Source organism: Aedes albopictus, chromosome 3 (assembly GCF_035046485.1).
Source record: "Aedes albopictus strain Foshan chromosome 3, AalbF5, whole genome shotgun sequence".
Taxonomy (NCBI): domain Eukaryota; kingdom Metazoa; phylum Arthropoda; class Insecta; order Diptera; family Culicidae; genus Aedes; species Aedes albopictus.
The window spans coordinates 299010419-299029468 of NC_085138.1; the positions used below are offsets into that span (position 1 = coordinate 299010419).

Sequence of the window (19050 nt, forward strand, 5' to 3'; positions counted from 1 at the left end):
TGATTGATTATAAGAACTTCATAAAACTTTAACAAGAATAGCTTGAGGCATGTTGATCTTTTAGCTGTCTTTCTCAAAAGTGATAATAGTGCATAATAAATGAAATCTTTTACCTAAGCATTATACAGATGCGAACTAGTTTTGTTTCATGGATGAAATGTTAAATGAACTGCGAATTTATTTTCATCAAATTGAAATTAAAAGCTATAAAATTGCCTGACAGATCATTAATGACAGGGAATTAAAATTTTCCGTGCCATACCCACTTTGTCGTTGGTATGCCACCCAAAACATACGAAAATAACAAAGCGCCTCAAAAATAATATAATTCATTAATATACGAAGACATAAATTTCCTTTAAAAACAAAAGTCTACGCCACTTTTTCAATTCTTTCTAAACATGGCTGCCGTTCCAAGCGAACAAAACGTATGCAGCCGCCATCAATTGTTATAACCTTTAATCCAAACTACCTCAAAACAATGATGGAACCAAGTCGCCTTGCATGAAATCTACAACACTTATTGAAGATTGTTTTTACTAGTGATAATCTTAAGGCAGATTTGTTCGTCTTAAATGAAACTTATTCGTTTTATTCAAGAGTACCAGCCTTTGACAATTGCTTGTTTACCTTTTTGGAGCTAGAAAGTTGTTTCTGTACATTTTGTGTCAGGAAGTGTCCATTATATTATAGTTTCGTGTATTTGATTAGTGCATTACTCAAATTATTTCACTATTTAGCATGACCATGCGAAGAGTCACAGTAAGTACCCATTACATTTTTGATTCAAGTTGCTGTGGCCTGTGTGAGTAACTGGCTGAAGGTTGGGCGACAGCAGCAAGCTACTCGCATTTTTGATTGGCTATAAAATGAATACTTCGTCGATATGATTACTTTTAAGCACCAAAACGGATAAATTAACAGTGAGCAAAAATGTTTGAGTGTTTATATTTGCACAAGAAAGCCAATTTGTTGCATAATTTATTATTTGAAATAATAAGATAGTTCGTTGTTTTATTATTCCGCTTAGTTCTTGTTCCAGGGTAGAGGCTCTAGCTCAAGAATTGATAGCTTTAAGAACTTTTCAAAGGAGAACAACTCAGATGAATTGTACTTGAATAAACGAAGCATAAACTTTAAATAAAATTTGTTGATGTCATGTCTTGAAAATAACTTCAAATACGTCTTAAAACTTATTATAAGATTAAATGCCTTAGTGAATCAAGTTGTTTTATGCGCGATTTTCATAATTAACTTGAAGAAAACTTTAAAACCGCATACGAACGGAGATTATTTTCTCTTGATAAAAACAACTATAAATGTTTCATGAATTCTTCATGCAATGATAAAGTTTCCATAAAAATAAACAAATCTAAAAGGAATTTAAATTGTTACTTGGGTCGTGCAATTTCGAAAGGAAAACATGACGTACGACGACTGTAGCAAATCGTTTCCCATGCGAACGGACTGCTGTGATGCTTCATCTCTCACCCAGCAACACACTCGTTCGTTGCTGCTACAGAAACAAGTGTGTATGAAACATGGGATGATACCGAGGGGTTGGTCATTCAGCACACTTCATTTGTGCCGTGATTTTTGAGCGTGGGCCAATATGTGCCTAAACTGTGCCGGTTGTTTTTCAGTGTGTGCCGAACGTGCCGGAGGTGTGCCGAATGTGCCCAGTGGAATATTTTTTTAGAATGTTTTTGCGCTAATTATAATCCTGTCTATTTTTGGCGAATGTTGTTGGTCTAGTCGGTGTTTACCGACAAAATTCCACCCAGAACGCTTGTCTAGAATCTGTATGAAGGGATTTTTTGCAATCGTAAGTATAATGACAGTTTGATTCCATACCGCAAAGTTGGATTTCTATGTTGTGCCCTTGTGTGCCGGATTGTGCCGGCATGTGTGCCGAGATGTGCCGGCATGTGTGCCGGGCACAATGTGCCGAGTGACCAACCCCTTGGATGATACACTTGGATTTTCGTTTCATTTATGAGTCATTGAAATACTTCAACATGCTAAAAACACTATTTAAACCACATTTTTAAATAGTGGTGCACGCCAATAGAATGATAATTATGTTTTATGAAAGAGGATAACAAATTCGACCACTTAAATCCAATTAACCGGCGCCTGTAACCATTGAGAGACTAGCGCGCACCAGTGAGACACTAATGCTCTGACGGGTGAAGCACAAGCAATGCGACCGGGTGGGAGACTACCGAGTGCTACGATGAGTGGAAAAGTTTTTATTAACGACCGAGTCATTAGAAAAATGTATGAAACACTTGAAGTGACTCATTCAAATGTTGCATGAAAGTGTATCATTGAAACGAAATTGTACGCCCCTGCTCCGGAGGTAATTTTCCTTCAAATGCGGAACCACCTTTTCTGGTACTTTGGGCTTCTTTAGGCCGGAGCTTTCTCCTCGGAAGACCGCGATGGCGCGGCGCATTAATGGTGCTACTACCAAACTCGTTATCCGTTTCAGCGCTTTTGCTTCACGAGCAGCACCTCCACTTCAGCAAAGCTGATAATATCAAAACCCTGAAAGAAAACGTTTATTTAAATCAAATGTTATTTTATCAATCAAAAACAAATAAATACTTACGGGCTCTTGTCTCCGAGCAAAAATCCGCTGATAGATGCTTTGCCGCGTTGTAACCTCGATCTGTATCTGTTGGCATATTTTGATTATTATTACTTAAAAGAAATGATTAAAATACGTTACCTTAAAAAAACTGCAGGAATTCCACCGGGAGACTTGAAATATCGGCAAAAAACTCGACCAGCAACAAAAGTCTTTTTCTTTTTTGTTCCACCATTTTTCCGTTAATGAAATGTTTTGAACGTTTTGAAATATCAATCAATACACTCAAAATTTATATTCAGTTAACATAGGTTGTAAATGAATCATTTTTAGAATTTATAGCTGTACATATGAAAAATATGTGCAACTCAATTATATTCAATGCAAACACTTTAAAATCTAAATGCCGCACATAAAATGAGGATTTGAGCCACCGATTCACTTTTATCTGCTCTCCGCACATAAAAACTAATGGAGTTTTCATTTCAGTGTAGTTGGTGGTAGCTGCGATTAGGAAGCGGAGAATCCGGATTCTGGCGATTACCTGGACCAGAAGACGTAGTAGCGGAAATTATCAGAAATGCGGTCATCGGCGATACTACAATCATTATTTACCCGTTTTACCCAATTCGATTGGGTAATATTTGCATATGCAATCTGAATAGCCTTTCAATCGGCGTGCACTTTTGTGTGAGGAAAAATTTGCGCTAGTGTTTGTGTGTTGAAATGTCACTTATCTCTATTCATTCCGAAGTACTATAGAGAGCTTGCTGACGTTTATTCACCTTTCTCTTTCAAACATGCAGGTGGAATAGGGTTTGTTGTCATCAGGAAAGGTTTCCCGATGAAAACAAATCCTATCCCGCCTGCATGCTTGAAAGAGAGAGGCGAATAAACGTCAGCAAGCTCTATAGCACAGAAAAAAAACTGTTGTGTAATATTACATCTGAACTGCTGCAACTCGATCAATACGTCGGTTGCATGAATATTACATGGGACGATGAACACAAAAGCACAAAAGATTTTATTGCTGACTGCACCCCAAATTGGACTGACACAATAGTGTGCACACACCTTCAAAGTGTGATTGCAACGCAAGGTCACGTCGGATCGAGTTGAGGTGTTCGGTGCACTTATTCCTTGTAAATAGAGGAATAAGTGCACCGAAGACGTCGAGACGATCCGAGGCAAATGTACACTTTTATCACACTTTTAGGCGTACCAAAAAAGTGTGATAGTCCAAGGGAACGTCCATAAATTACGTCACGCAAAAATCGACCATTTTCAACTCCCCCTCCCCCCTATGTCACACTTTTTGTATTGGACCTCTGAAATTTTTGTATGGGTCGTCACACTTTGCTGAACCCCCCCTCCCCCCTCAAAGCGTGACGTAATTTATGAACGTTCCCCAATTTGAGATGTAGTCTGCAATACATCAAACGATGTAATCGTACATAGGAATCGTGATTACATTGATTATTTAGTACATCGGAATGATAATTCATGTAATGAAATTATTAAATTAATTATTAATTATTAATTAAAATAATTAATGTAATTAATGTAATCATCGGGCGGGTTGCATTTATTTTTGCTGTGAGCGAGGCTGATTGCCCATGTGGCATTTTTCTCAGCAAAACATGTCACTTCTGATAATCATCGTTCGGGGTGTCGGAGTGTCGGACTCCGGCACCATCATCGTCATCGGCCATCATAAACGGGAAAACTGCAAAACGTCTGCAGGTTGTTCGGTATCGCGGCAATTTTCACCTAATTTTTCCTCAAAATTCCAACAAAATTCTGTTCGGTTTCAATCTCTTTCGTTAGTGCAAGTGTGGGTCTTCTCGCGGAACGTGTTTAACTTCCGAGCGGTGCGTTGTCCGCATGAATAGATGAGTTTGAAATTTGCAGGCGGCGGTGTGCGAATCATCATTATTCATCATCATCCAAGCCGCCATCCGCGGCAAGTATACCGCATACCGTAACAGGGGAGGGTCGTTCGCCCCCTCGGTGCCCCGGCAGCAATGGAGTCCGAAGGTGAGTTTGAATGGTTAGTTTTACAAAAGAATCGTAGAATTGAAAGCAATCTGGTCCCCCCCAGACGAACCGCAACATTCGCAGCAGCACCCACCGAAGAAGTCCGCTAAGCAGAACAACGCTCTGCCGCTATGGGGAAACGAAAGTACAATGAATCTAAACCCGCTGATTCTGGCCAACATTCAGGGGTCCAGTTACTTTAAAGGTGAGTCGTTACAATGGTTACAAAAGAAAAGAATAATAATTATTGTTATTCATTATATTTTCATCCATTCAACCAGTGTCCTTGTTCAAACTGAAGACTTATCACGAAGTGGTAGACGAGATCTACTATCAGGTCAAACATCTGGAACCCTGGGAACGGGGATCCCGTAAAACGTCCGGCCAGACTGGAATGTGCGGTGGGGTAAGTTACCTTTAGATAAGTCAGGAACGTAAACTGATTTCTTCATATTTCTCGCAACAGGTTCGAGGAGTCGGAGCGGGCGGAATTGTCTCGACCGCGTTCTGTCTGCTTTACAAGCTTTACACACTGCGTTTGACGAGGAAGCAGGTAAATGGGCTACTCACCCATACTGACTCGCCGTACATTAGAGCTTTAGGTAATTCATAACATTTATGAAAATTCTTAGTGTTACAGCATCTCCAACCGGGAAACTCATTTGGGGCTGCAAACATTCGTAATTCGATGTCATCATTTCCCAGAATATATCCTCCGAATACTATTTCAAAAAAAATGTTTAATGAGATATAAAAAAAATGCATAAATTCCTCGAGAATTGGAAATTTATGGAAATTGTAAGGGGAATGTTATCGAACCTCAACGAAGATGAATCTGCCTCGGGCAGACAATGCCTATAATTAAGTTCATAATTAATTTATTAATCGAACCTCATCAGGAGATAAACGAATATGCATCATATTTACGACCATTGATAGGCCATGAATTTATCAACGAATTTATTTATGCCCCTGAGGTAATAGGACAAGGACCTGCCAATTTAGCCCAGTACCTTCCTGTGCGAAAAACAAAACATGTCAATCATTCACAAAATGCTATTCTCCCAGAGTTGCTACAGGAGTTATTCCTGGGATTTCTATTAGAGCTCCTCCGAGGATTTCTTAAGGTGCTTCTCACGAATTTTCTTCATGAGAACAACACAAATCGAATATAGTTATAAATGTTGCAAAATTTAAGGTGTCATGATGCATCACTAAGCTTTCAAACGAATCATTGACTTTTTGCTTTTCAATGATTGTTTGTCTCGCGTTTTTGAAGTGATAAAAAACTGTCAATTTTTCAGCAACGCAGATGAAAAAGTATCATCGCAATCACTGCGAGTGAGCGTATAGGATGATACTTTTTCATACCAATATTCGCTTTGGTGGTAGAGAATTATCACTTTGAAATTTCGAGCCACATATCCAACATGGCTGCCGACGCTGATGATGCCGTAAAAAGCCTTAATGTTTTTAAAAACGTATAAAACCATGGATTGCGTTTTAGGGGTGGGGCATAATGAGCACCCTAGGTGGGGCAAGATGGTCGATTCCTGATTTGTACACAACCAAAGGCTAACTGACTGTTCTTGTCAATGATAAAGCATACCGGCAACAACCAATGATAATTGAAGGGGATTATGGGGGGGTTTAATTTGTAGGGAACTGTGGGGTTCCATGGAGTATACTAATAAGGCATTTTTAAACGGTGATGATTTACAGATACTGATTTTTTAAAGTTAATAAATTGTAAATTAATGATAAAGCCTTACTATATGCATCGTAACAGAGAAAACCAAAAGTGAAAATCGTTTGTTAAAAATGTTAAAAAATTTCATCATGTTTCCATCAGTTGCTTATTTTGCCCCACCCTACTATCAACTTTTTAAAGTATGTTTTTTTAACAAAATAATTATACAAATTTTTTGAAAGTGTTACAAATACATTTCATTGACCCAGTAAATATCAAGAAATTTGATAGATACCCATTACGTTCTTATTTCGATGCCAAAACCTTATTTTAGGTCAGCTGATTCTTATAATATTTCCCCAGTACATGACCACTTCACGCATTTCGACTATTTTTTCAAAGCAAACGGCTTTTTTGACAAATGTTTCGTCATCAATTCATTGGATTTGAGGTAATTAAACTACAATCAAGCAATTTGTTTTGAAAATCTGGAAATTTACCGTGAAAATTAAACATCATTAAACAATCTTTTTATTACTGGACGTGACAAATTAAAATCGAAAACGTGATAGCACTGATTAAACAAACGAGACATATTGGCAATGGGTTCGTTGTGGTCATAATTGGTACGAGAAGTAGGAAGACGAAGAAAACTGTGCGAACGGAGATTACGACGACGAATATTAATATTTAACAAATTCAAGATACTAGGACAATCAATACGAGACTGTAGCACATCAGATACCTACGATACAATCCTTAATGACATTACGTCAGTTTTCGAGGATCGGTAGATCGATCAGTAAACACCGATCTTCATAACGAGGAAGATTGAGGGGGTCGTTCCAGTGTAAGTGACGGAGTGCAAAGCGAATGAATCTGCGTTGGATGGATTCTATTTGGTTGACGCTATTTCTATAGTAAGGAGCCCAAACGACAACCGCGTACTCGAGAGTGGAACGGACTAGAGAGCAGTATAAAGCCTTTAGACAGTAAATGTCCGTGAAATGTTTAGTAGCACGAAAGATAAAGCCTAGGCATTTAGACGCTTTGGAAGTTACATACCCTATATGATCTTTGAAATCAAGTTTACTGTCCAGAACAACACCTAAGTCCTTTATCGACGAGACCCTATTTAGCTGTTCTCCAGCGATGGTGTAATCGTATTGTATCAGAGACCTCTTCCTTCCAAACGAAATAACTGAGCATTTTGACGGATTCAAGCACATACGATTTAGACAGCACCAGGAAGTGAATTTATCTAGCTCGTTCTGTAAAACTGTGGTGTCGCGGTAACAGGTTATTTCAAAATACAGTTTGAAATCGTCAGCATATGATAGTTTTAAACATTTGATTTCATCGTTTACATCATTCGAATAAAGTAAGAATAAGAAAGATCCAATATGGCTACCCTGCGGTACACCAGAAGCGACACGAAAAGGAGCAGACGTTTTGTCACCTATTTTGACTGACATAGTTCGACCAACTAAATAAGAGTGAAACCAGTCTAAAAGACTGCCATTAATTCCAAGGCGTTTAAGCTTGGCTACCATGATTTGGCGGTTTACTTTATCGAAAGCAGCCGAGAAGTCGGTGTAAATTGCACCGACCTGCTTGTGATCCTCCATAGATTTCACAATAAATGACGTATAGGCAACTAGGTTTGTGGATGTTGAGCGTTTTTCGATGAATCCATGTTGAGTCTGAGAGACGTAGTTGGCACAATTATGTTTTAGAAACCCCAATACGACGATTTCGAATAGTTTGGACGTAGCACACAAAGCTGCGATTCCTCGGTAGTTGACAATATTATCCTTTTTGCCTTTCTTATAGACAGGAAACACGAATGATTTCTTCCAGTTACCTGGGAAAAGGCCAGAAATTATGGAGCGATTGAAAATGGCGGCTAATGGTGTCGCAAGAGAAGTGTAACATCGTTTGAGTATAATGGCAGGAATGCCATCAGGCCCGGGATTTGTAGACGTCTTAAGTTGAGCGCAAGCGGATTCGATTGTTGGTTCTGTTATGTATGGATGTGGACCAGCAGCTGGACGATGAGGAACTTTCGAAGCAGCATCATTTACTTGATTTTGTGTAAGATCCTCATTCACAAAGACAGCAGCGAATTGTTGACGAAAAAATTCACAAATGTCTTGAATTGAGTGAGCTTGATTGTTACCTAAGCTCATAGTTGATGGTAGGCCCTTTTCCTTACGTTGATCGTCAATATATGACCAGATTTTTTTGGGATTGTTTTTAATATTACCTTGGATTCGACGAAGGTAGGCGTGGTAAAGTTTTTTGTTCAAAATCTTATACCTGTAACTGCATGTATTGTAGTAGGATTTCAAAGAGTTACTGCGGTGTTTAGAATATCTCTTGAGAGCTGATCTTTTACGTGATTTTAACTTTTTCAGAACGTGATTAGACCAAGGAGGATTTATAGGCACTTGGTTGACAACTTTAGGAGTACATTGATCGATAGCATATTTGACGATAAAGGTGAAGGCGTCATCGGATGTGTCAGTATTTAAATCATGTAACAAGGTAGTCCAATCTATCGAACTAAGGAAACGGTTCATTTTCTCAAAATCCGTTTTCCAAAATTGGTAGCGAGTGTTCTCTCTAATAGCATAGCATAGCATAGCATGAATACTTGCACAAATCTTGGATGGAGTTGCAAAGTTGAATATTTCCATTGACATTGCTGATGTCGCTACTATCTACAATGTCATAGATTCACTCAGCTCCACACACCTGGCCAAGTCCTTGTAAGCATTTATAAATCCCTTCATCAACTTAGAAAGAGCCCAGAACTGAAGCATCTTCCAATAGATGAAAGGATGTTGAAAATAGCGAATTTTCACCTTATATGCAGTTATAAAGTAAATATACTGCGAGTGTTCTCTCTAATAGGGACAAATTGTAATGGAATATGTTTCTTAATGAATATGTGTAGTGGAGGATGGTGCCGGACGTGCTTCACTATAGGAGCAGGAGCCTCAGCTACAGAGACATCTGGCAAGAGATCTTGACTGATGTAGCAAAGGTCAAGTAGTCGATGATTGGAGTTTGAAACAGTGTTAAGTTGTACGAGACCTGCAGTGCTATAATCATCCAGTAGTTGTTTTTGAACCAAATTCAAGGAAGAACAACTGATGTTCGGGTATAGATAACCTGTACTACTTCGAAGCCATTGGACTGATCGAAAGTTGAAGTCTCCTCTAAAATCACTATCTTGTCTGTTAACCCTTTATAAGGCAGTGGCAACTATATTGCCACCTTGTACAAATATTTTTTTCTGTTCGTTTAGAAAATTTTTACAACTTCTGTTTTAACTGATGGACACATTAGGCCTTTGAGAGCACTCATGATTTTTTTGAGCCATAACAAATATGAATGGGCTTTTTTAGAACAAAATGTCTCCCCAAAAACCGCCATTTTTGAGTGCATAAAGGTTTATAAGCTCGAACTTCTGTTGTGGTGAGCGAATCGAAAATCGAATGATGGGGAATGAAAGGCCTATGTTCCTTTTACTTGTGGACAAAATTTCAACTTGGTTACTTCATTACTTTTAGAAACTCGGCCTTTTGAAAAAATGTACTATAATAAATGCGCATGTACTAAAATTGCCATATCGTCCAAAATAATTGACCAATCGAGTTCAAATTCACACAAATAACTTATGAATATTAGGGCAAAAACCTGTCAAAAAATCAGCATGATTGATAAACACATCACAAAATAACAACATTTTAAACTTTGTTGACAAAAAGTTGAAATTTAGACCAATTTTTTTCATACAAAATCGACCATCGAATTTTTTGAAAATAAAAACGTTTTTGTTCATTACACCACATGTATTTTATATTCCAATGTAGAACGAGTGGATTCCGTGCCTGGTTCTCTCGGCCTTATAAAGGGTTAAGGACATGCGAGAGGTGATCCAAGATAACGTGTCTGAGCATAAAATGGATGGATCATTAATGCGATCGGGTGGAATGTAGATCACACAAACATACAAGGCATGGCCTTCAGTTTTCAGTTCAACCCATAACTGTTCGATCGGTGCAGTATTAGGGGGATGAAGTAAAATGCATCTTATATTAGAACGGACTGCCAGAAGAACTCCTCCGCCTGAGGTCTCTCTTTGGATAATTTACGAAACTTCTTGTATAAAATTCCCAGTGCAATATCGGAAGGAATCAAGATGAAATCTAGCGAGAAACCCACCAAAAGAAATCTCTGAGGAAAATTAAGGCATCTCGGTAAAAAGTTCTTGGAGGGAATTATTAAAGAAATTCAAGGAGGAACTGGGAAAAACTAGAAGAGAAATCCCGGATGAAACTATGAGACAATTCTCGCGACAATTCCCAAAATAGAGTGTCGGAAAACACTCTGGAAGAAATCTCTGGGAAGAACTTCTACAAAAATCACCTAAAAATGTTGTGAGATTTGTTAGAAAGCTATCCTGGAAAGCCACTAAGAGAAATTCCTTGGATTTCGTTGGTACTTTGGATAAATTTTGGAACGATCTCCGGGAGCATCTCACGAGAAACTCTGAAAGCACATCGGGAAACCCTCTAGAAAAAAAATCCAGGTCGTACTTCCTCTACTGGAGTACCCTGTGAAAAACTTGCAGAAATTCTGGGGGGAACTTAGGTAGAAATCTCAAGATAATCTCTCAGACATCAAAGGCACACTGAAAATGACTCGAAGGAAACTATTTGTAGGAACAGATACATAAAAAAAACTCTGGATGGAAACTTAAGAGAACTAGAGATGTGCAGCCTGTGTAGTGTACCCTTTGTTGGCGGGGAACAGAACGAGGAATGTGGCGGGCACCGGGCTGTTAGCAGCCGAAAGAATACACGACTGATGTGTGATTCATGGCAGCTTTTACCCTCTAATACCCAAATTTTTGATTTTGATATAAATATCATTTTTCGTCATCTAAAATCGATTTAAACATGTTTTGGAAGATGATTCTTTTTAATTCTCGATTTCATGAATTTCAGTTTTTGATTTTTCTAATTTTTTTTTGAACATCCCCACAGTTTTATATTTTTCCTGGAAGCCTATTTGGGGTACGGATTTTTTGAAATGAAAACATTTTGAGATTTTTTGATTATTGTTGAAATATTTTTATTTTAAACTTTTTTCATAGAAACTTTTATTGTCCGTGTAATTTTAAGGAAAATAATTTTAGAGTGTATTCGATTCCCTTAAACTATAAAACTAGGCTAGAATGATTCGGGAAAATTTTAAAATATAATAAGTGTAGCCATTCGATACAAAATAAACAATGACTTCTAGAAGGTGACTAAATCATTAATTTTTCAATAATTAAAAAAAATTAAATACTCTTTAAAATACACCAAAAACCATTTTGAGATATACAAAACAGTCCTAAATATCAGCTAAAAATATAAAAAAAATGATTTTCCACAAAACAAAAATTACAAAAATGCTCAAACTATACCCCGTCTAAAGGCGGGGTTGGGTATTAGAGGGTTAAACTGCAAGTAAATTGGTTTTATTAATTCCAGAACCGTTTTAACAAATTCTAATCACTTACATTTTCGGTGTTTTCTTCAACCAACTTCAAACCGTTCTTCCCAACGCAACTAAAACCGATCTATCTATAATAAATCAAATAGTTAATCGCTAGTTTTTAAGTATTTTAGTGTAACTGACACATTAGTCATTAGTGTTGCTTATACTAGTTGTACATGTTGCTCATCACTTTTGTGGCTTCAAACCCATTTTAGGCACTGTAACCAAATTAGTTTTGATTAGTATTTCACATTTCACTCGACCTAGTTCAATATAGTTTCTTACTTTTAATATTTAAGTAGAATAATAAATTGATTAGATTAGAGTTTGCTAAGTTATAACGTCACATCAGATACAAGCCGGTGGTTTTGTTTTCTCTCGCACCTTTTGTGCGACTCCTGTCAGCTATCTCATCTGCTGTCATTCGTTAACGATTTTTATTTGCGCTGGTAACCAATTGAAGGCAGTGCAGCCAGCGGCAACACCCTTTGATGCTGTATTACTCTCTCCCACAGAAAATTTTATGTTTACTGTGTCCTCCGTTTCCAAATATTTTGAAAGAGTGAGGAAGGCAGCACAAAACGATGCACAGGCTCATTACTACGCCACCTGCCTAGACAATACACATCAAAATTCAGTTTCAAAACTTTGTAAGAAATTCAAAAGTCATGAGTCAGAGGGGACCAACAAGTAACAAAATTGACAAAAATTAGATTTTTAAGGCATTTAATTAAGAATTACTTTAGCTACTTGGAACATTCACCCGATTTTCTTTATATTACAATTAACGAGAGTAATAGCACAATTTGATTTTCATTGAACTGCGAAAATCAATAATAGTGTGCAGTCAGAGTGGACCAAATGCTTGATGTCAAAAGAATTGAAAAAAATGTGTATTGGTTAAAATCTAATAATCGAAATAGTTTATCATCAAAATATGATACGTTTCCAAATCGTATGACTCCCTAACGCATTTTCTGATGATTATTAATCAAGAAAGCACGTGAAAATCCATTTCATTATAATTAGCATCGATCATCGTGTTGAAGCATATTGTGGCATTTCGTGTGCAGACAGAGTGGACCATGTGTCTCTAAGAAAAATAGTTGAAAATACAGTCAACTTTCGGTCGTTGGGCTACGTTTAGGTGGGCTACGTTTTAACTGGGCGCCCGTTAGGTGGGCTATAGCCCAGTTAAAACGAAGTCAAACGTCACTTTTTGACGTGATCACGATTTGTCAAGGTTGGCAGCCCTGAATATCTATTGTTAAAGATTATTTGACAGCTCAAAACTCAGCCCACCTAGTGAAAGTCTTTCACTAACTGGGCTAAGAGCTTAGTGCAACGAACGAAAGTTGACTGTACCTTACTTCGTAATCCTTCCATATCAAAATATGTTTGTTTAGTAGCTGTTGGGCATCATATTGAAATGTACCAATACCGTTTCATGAAGAAATTGATTTTACCGGTTATTTAAGAGTTCTTGGTTCACTCTGTCTGAACGAATTTAAAAAAAAAACAGACAGTCCTCTGAATAAATTATTATGAACTGTGTCTACATATTTCAAAAACGTACCGACCTATGAAAATACGTTCAAAAGTTGTTAGCTTATTAATGTCCAAGTTAAGAATTCTTAAATAGCTCATCAGTTAACCTCCCTTCATGTGATATTGAACTGTTGTACGTGGTCCACTCTGACTGAACATGAAAATTGAAAATGGTAATCAACAGAGTAATAACAGAAATATCAAATTTCAAACTTCCTGCTCACATTATACACCACTCCTATTAACTGTTGTCCTACTTGTGCATTATTTTTTCATCATATATGTAAAAACTTGAGTGTGAACTGTAGTTTGTTGAAGATTTTCCAAAAATCGTTCAGTAAGAGTGGACTAAGTACAATCAATTACTTAGTAACTTCTCGATTTAAGCTTTATTTTTCGATCAATACAGAGCGATGCTTTGATGAATAGTTATTAAGATTTATGGTAAAAATTCAAGAACATTTGTTGAAAAACTCAAAACTTATAGAGTTGCAAACGTTAAAGTCATTTTTCTAAAAAATAGGTAAAAGACACATGGTCTTCTCTGACTTAACGCCGACCAATGATCTGTAGAATTACTAATTGGACTCCTGAATTTTCATAGAGTTGAAATCCAAAACATTTTTACCAGAAATGTTCGGAGGAAATGTCAAAGCAATGTCTTGCAACTGATCCAAAAACTTTGGCAAAATCTAGAAATAACCATTGACCGATTTTTGTTGTATTGTTGAAGAAGAATTATGTTCTGTTCTATCCAAGGCAAAGTTTAGAGGTTTCAACATTATTTAGCTGCTGGCTATCCAACAAACATTTTGTAGTCAAATAGACTAGAAGAAGTTCCAAGGACGATCATAAAACCAAAATAAAAGGTATAGGTTTTATGATGGTTCTCAAAACCTCTAAAAGACTAATTGGTCATCAAATTTTTACTGGGTAGCAATCTTTCGAATAGAAAAAACTCTTTGCATACGAAACAGGAAACATCTACGGTCAAATAGATTATAAATGTAGAGTAAAGTGGGGCAAAAGTTCGAGTGGGGCAAGAGTTTCTTTTGAAGTTTTTGAGCTCAATTCAAATTATTTCTTTTGGGTGTCAAGGTTGTTCGAACCCTTTTTGAAAAAGAGTCTTTCACTCCAAAAATTATGAAAATTGATCAATATTTCGAAAAGTTATGACAAAATGTTGGTTTTTGATCAAAAAATTGTAATATGCGATGGTCCTTCCAACGCATGGAATGGAATTGTAATGAAATCGAATTCGATATTTTATTTTGGGGCGTAACTAGGTATGTTTTGAAGATGCTTTAGCATGTATAACTTTTTGCAAAAAATATTTGGAAATCATATTTTACATATAGTGGGGCACAAGTTCGAATTGTGGGGCAAGAGTTCGAGTCATGTGGCAACTTTAGGTATAAACCTAAAATTCTGCAAAATGTACATATTATCTCTAGAAACGATGGAACTAGTGAGAAAATTCGATCAAAGTTGAAAAAAAATGGTTTTTTATCTGAATTTGGCGGAAAACTACTAATTTTGGATGAAGCAAATTTAACCCTGATTTGGGTAAAATCCAGACCGAACTTTGCAGTGTATTCCAGTTTCATCATCAAATATTAATTGGTTTTAGGTATTTCATCTACCAAAGTGTCGAAATAGTGTACTACGGTTAGCGAAATACCACAAACACTAGATTCGAACTTTTGCCCCAGTGGTGGGGCAAGAGTTCGAATTAGACACACACATACAAAAAGTGTTGTAACTCAAAATTGAAAAGACATTTGGCGTAACTTTGTTCAGCAAAATTTTAGCTCATGGATGGTAGAATCACCACACGGTATTTACTTATATTTAACTGCTTCAATTTCTTGAGAAAATTTAATTTTCAACTAGGGTCGAACTTTTGCCCCACCTTACTCTAAATGAGAACAATAGTGGAGATGCTCCATTTGTCACACAATTCTAATCTGAACACTCTTGTAGGTTTTATGTATTTGAGATTCACCCAACCTCCAACTGACTTGTACGATTGGTACGAACCGTACCTGCTGGATGAAGAAGAGATTGACGTGAAAGCTGGAGGTGGCCAGGTAGGTACTAAACCCATTCCGAACCCCATATCTGCAGGTGATCTCAACATGTGTCCCCAACTTCCAGACTATGACAATCGGGCAGATGATCCGCCAGTGGCTGACCAAACTGGAGTGGTTCACTACGCTGTTCCCGCGTATTCCGGTACCAATCCAGAAACAGAATGTCGCCAAGCTGGAGCAATTTGCGCGGGAGAATAATATCACGTTCCCGGATCCGGCCAGTAGTGATCGCTACAATAAAGCAAATGCTCAACGCTACGAGCGCCCAAGTGCGAGTGGGAGTTCGCGTGACGACTACGGTGAACTGAGTCGCGGGACATACAGTGGCCACTGTGATCGCGATCGTGAGCCGTCGCGGACGGCTTCCCGCTACGATCGTGACGATGATCTTCGTCGCGAAAGGGAGCGAGATCGCGACCGAGGTAGGCGGGATCGGGATCGGGACTATGATCGCGGTGGTCGGGACCGATACCGTGAGAAGCCTAGGTCCAGATCGAGGGAACGGGAGCGTGATCGTCACCGCGATCGAGACAGGGATTACGATCGACGGCATCGCTAGGTATTAAATTGCACGCGGACGAGTGTTTATGAAAAGAATGCTAACTTATTTCCGATCATTCGATGAACGTTTAGAATCAAGCCGAGTAATTAATAACGAAAGCACATTTTTAAACGACAAGTTTTAAAAATGTCACACAACAGCATTGCTTGGTACGGCTTGGCATGGCATCCACCGGGACAGATTTTCTACGTTATTGACCAGCCCCGGATGGAGCCCAGCCGAGCGTTTGTTATCTTCAAGACAAGCTAGAACACTGAGTACCTTTATGCAGGCGAATAGTAGCAACTTCATTACGGGATATAGATGTTTCATTTTCTTTATTTTATCATACACATACTTTCAATACCTCTTACTATCTACGATTACAATTAAAGTTTTAATACAGTTAAAGCGCAGCTTCGACCTACGCCGGAGGTGCCCCAAACAATCGTCACTTGAGAATTTTGCGTCCAAATTACCATGCGTTGATTGACAGAACTCTCTCAGAGTGAAATAAAACTTGAAAATGATTGTAAAAGTCTTCTATTGACACGCAACTTATTCGATTTTGTACTTTGTAAATTAATGTTCCAATCAGTAATAGAAATCGTCATTCTCAGTTCTCACGTGATTTTGAAAGAATCATTTGCATTTCATCGGACGAGAACATATATTTTTCGGTCATAATGAAGCGTAACAAGCTTGCTAACATGTCAATAATTACTGATTCATTTACCGACATTGTTATTGCTATAACTTGAACCAGGAAGATAAATCCATTCTATCTGTTGAATGAAATTACTTGCCTGAATAGGACACGATCGGTGAAATATTAGATTTGTAGTATTGAGCTGATTTTTTGTATGTTGAGATGGTAAATTCTCAGTTTATTTCATACAATGGTGCAAACAGCGTGGGTATTATGATTCTTAGCCTAAGTTGATGCTGCTGGAGCAAAACTTCAGGAACCTGTTCTGTTGAAGAGGCAAGAAATGAAGAATACAACAAGAAAATTACCCAAAGTTATGCCCAAACAACATCAAAGAAGGGAAAAAAAACATAATACCCACAGAAAAGACAAAAGGATTAAAAAAATTGATTCCAAATAGGCATTTCAAAGTCAATTTGTAAAACTCAGTTGAACATCAGGATGAGCGTGGCATTTGGCAAACCAGTTATCAGGCATAATGGACATTCGACATGACCAAAATGCATTCTTCTTATGTCAAATGTCCATTATGCTAACTGTTCTTTACGTCAAATGCCACAAACCGTACATCATACAACCTGTCTGTTATAATGCCGCTTAGCATAAAATTTCAGGTATTAGAATCGTTTTGCATAATGATAAATAAATAACTTGATAAACATTTGGTTGATTTCATAAATATACTTTGATCATCATGTTACAAAAAAATGTCTAACTCAATCGGGTCAAAACTGATTACTGGTTTAATAAAATGCGACGCATAGTATCTTTGCATTCACACAGTTTCATTAAAAGTACTCTGAGAGTATTCTATCAATCAAATATACGATTTCCAGCAAAATTCAACACATCGCTTGTGGTCACATCAGTCTTCACACATATTCGCCAGAAGAGAACAACAAGTTAATCATGTTGCTGTTAGTAGGTTTTACGATGTACGTTTCTGTGCAGCAATGAGTACGCTCACAGCAATTTACAATGAAACGGGTAGAGACGAAATCAAAAGTTGTTCTCTTTTTGGTCCTTCTGGATGTGACGGTGACTCACCTCCGGCTAAATGCCAGCTGTGTACCACCTCGAACCTCCCTAAGAATCCTCATATCTCCATGCTCCAATCGGCGCACTTCTACAAACACGAAAGTCACATTCGAAGCACATTTCGATGGACGATCCCTTTACAAAAGCGGAAGGAAGAGTTTCTACCTCAGATACGGTATAGATAAGCAACTAGCTCGTATGTGTCCATTGGTTTGTATGGACTTTCGCTATTCTTCAAACGATTTTCAGTTTTTGTACCTTTTCCAATAATAAGAAAGAAAACAAATCATCAACACTAAGTACGTTAGGAAGTATGCTAGGACGACACGCGGCAAGTTTCTATTCGTTTTGTTTCGATTGACTTAAACTCTGTAGTTCGTAAGGTGTAGGTATTTTAGATCATAGAAGAGTTCAGTTCCATTCACAAGCATGCAGCAGAAGAAGCTAGCCCGGAATCGCATACAGACAGTGCATGATAACGGCTCAGGTTTTACACAAAAGACACATCTCATACACAAATAGATACACAGCACCTTCATGAGTTGATAGATACCAGCAGAGAGCAAATTTTGTTCAACCAAGGAGACTGGTGGACAATTGTTATTAGTTTAGGTAAACAACATCGTTGCAGCACCACTTAGCCACGTATCTGTACCTATAGGAAATGCGCGTATGAATGACTTGTGTTGCGAATAAAAGAATCCAGACTCAAAATCTTATTTAAAACCATTCGAGTATTGCATCTATTAACATATGGTACAGAAAGAACGTGTCTTGATTGAGTATGTTTGCGAAACATATAGATATAGTGAATTTGCACCACAGAAACTATTGTGTAAAGCGTGAGACTGTAGCGAATACCACAGGAAACACACCAGGAGTAAAATAAAGAGCTGTACTAGCAATGTTTCGGAGTTCCAAATTTGTTGATTTTTAAGATCCGAAAGTTCAGTATTCTTCATTCATGTTCTGATTTGATCATTTCAATGAATCAATAATCCGATTGCTGCCGAGTCTGATGATGGTGAAAACACAAGTGAAAAAATTTCTTTTTATAACGCACAATATCGACAGCCGCCTCACGACCTATAGTGATCGAATCAATAAATCTATAACTGATGGGGGAGGATCGACTGTATTCTGTTACCTACCTTACCGGTCAGGCTGAGGATTGAGTGTCCTCTGCTGTACGTAAAAGTCGTCTTCAGTCTACTCGGTCCATGGCTGTGTGTCTCCAGTTCCGCA

The 19050-nt window shown here is 37.8% G+C and overlaps 1 protein-coding gene across 2 annotated transcripts; it reads left to right on the forward strand.

Annotated features, from left to right (window-relative positions):
* The first annotated feature begins 4278 nt into the window (after positions 1–4278).
* Positions 4279–18719, forward strand: LOC109418633 (pre-mRNA-splicing factor 38B). 2 transcript variants are annotated; one of them, XM_019692849.3, is made up of 6 exons: positions 4279–4630; positions 4695–4835; positions 4912–5036; positions 5097–5232; positions 15408–15514; positions 15582–18719. In XM_019692849.3, exons 1-6 carry the CDS (start codon positions 4618–4620, stop codon positions 16074–16076), a joined length of 1017 nt encoding a protein of 338 aa, XP_019548394.3. In that variant the 5' UTR covers positions 4279–4617; the 3' UTR covers positions 16077–18719. The 2 variants fall into 2 exon arrangements, with proteins under 2 accessions (XP_019548394.3, XP_019548395.3); XM_019692850.3 differs by having other exon boundaries at positions 4284–4630; positions 15408–15518; positions 15582–15844.
* The last annotated feature ends 331 nt before the right edge of the window (positions 18720–19050 follow it).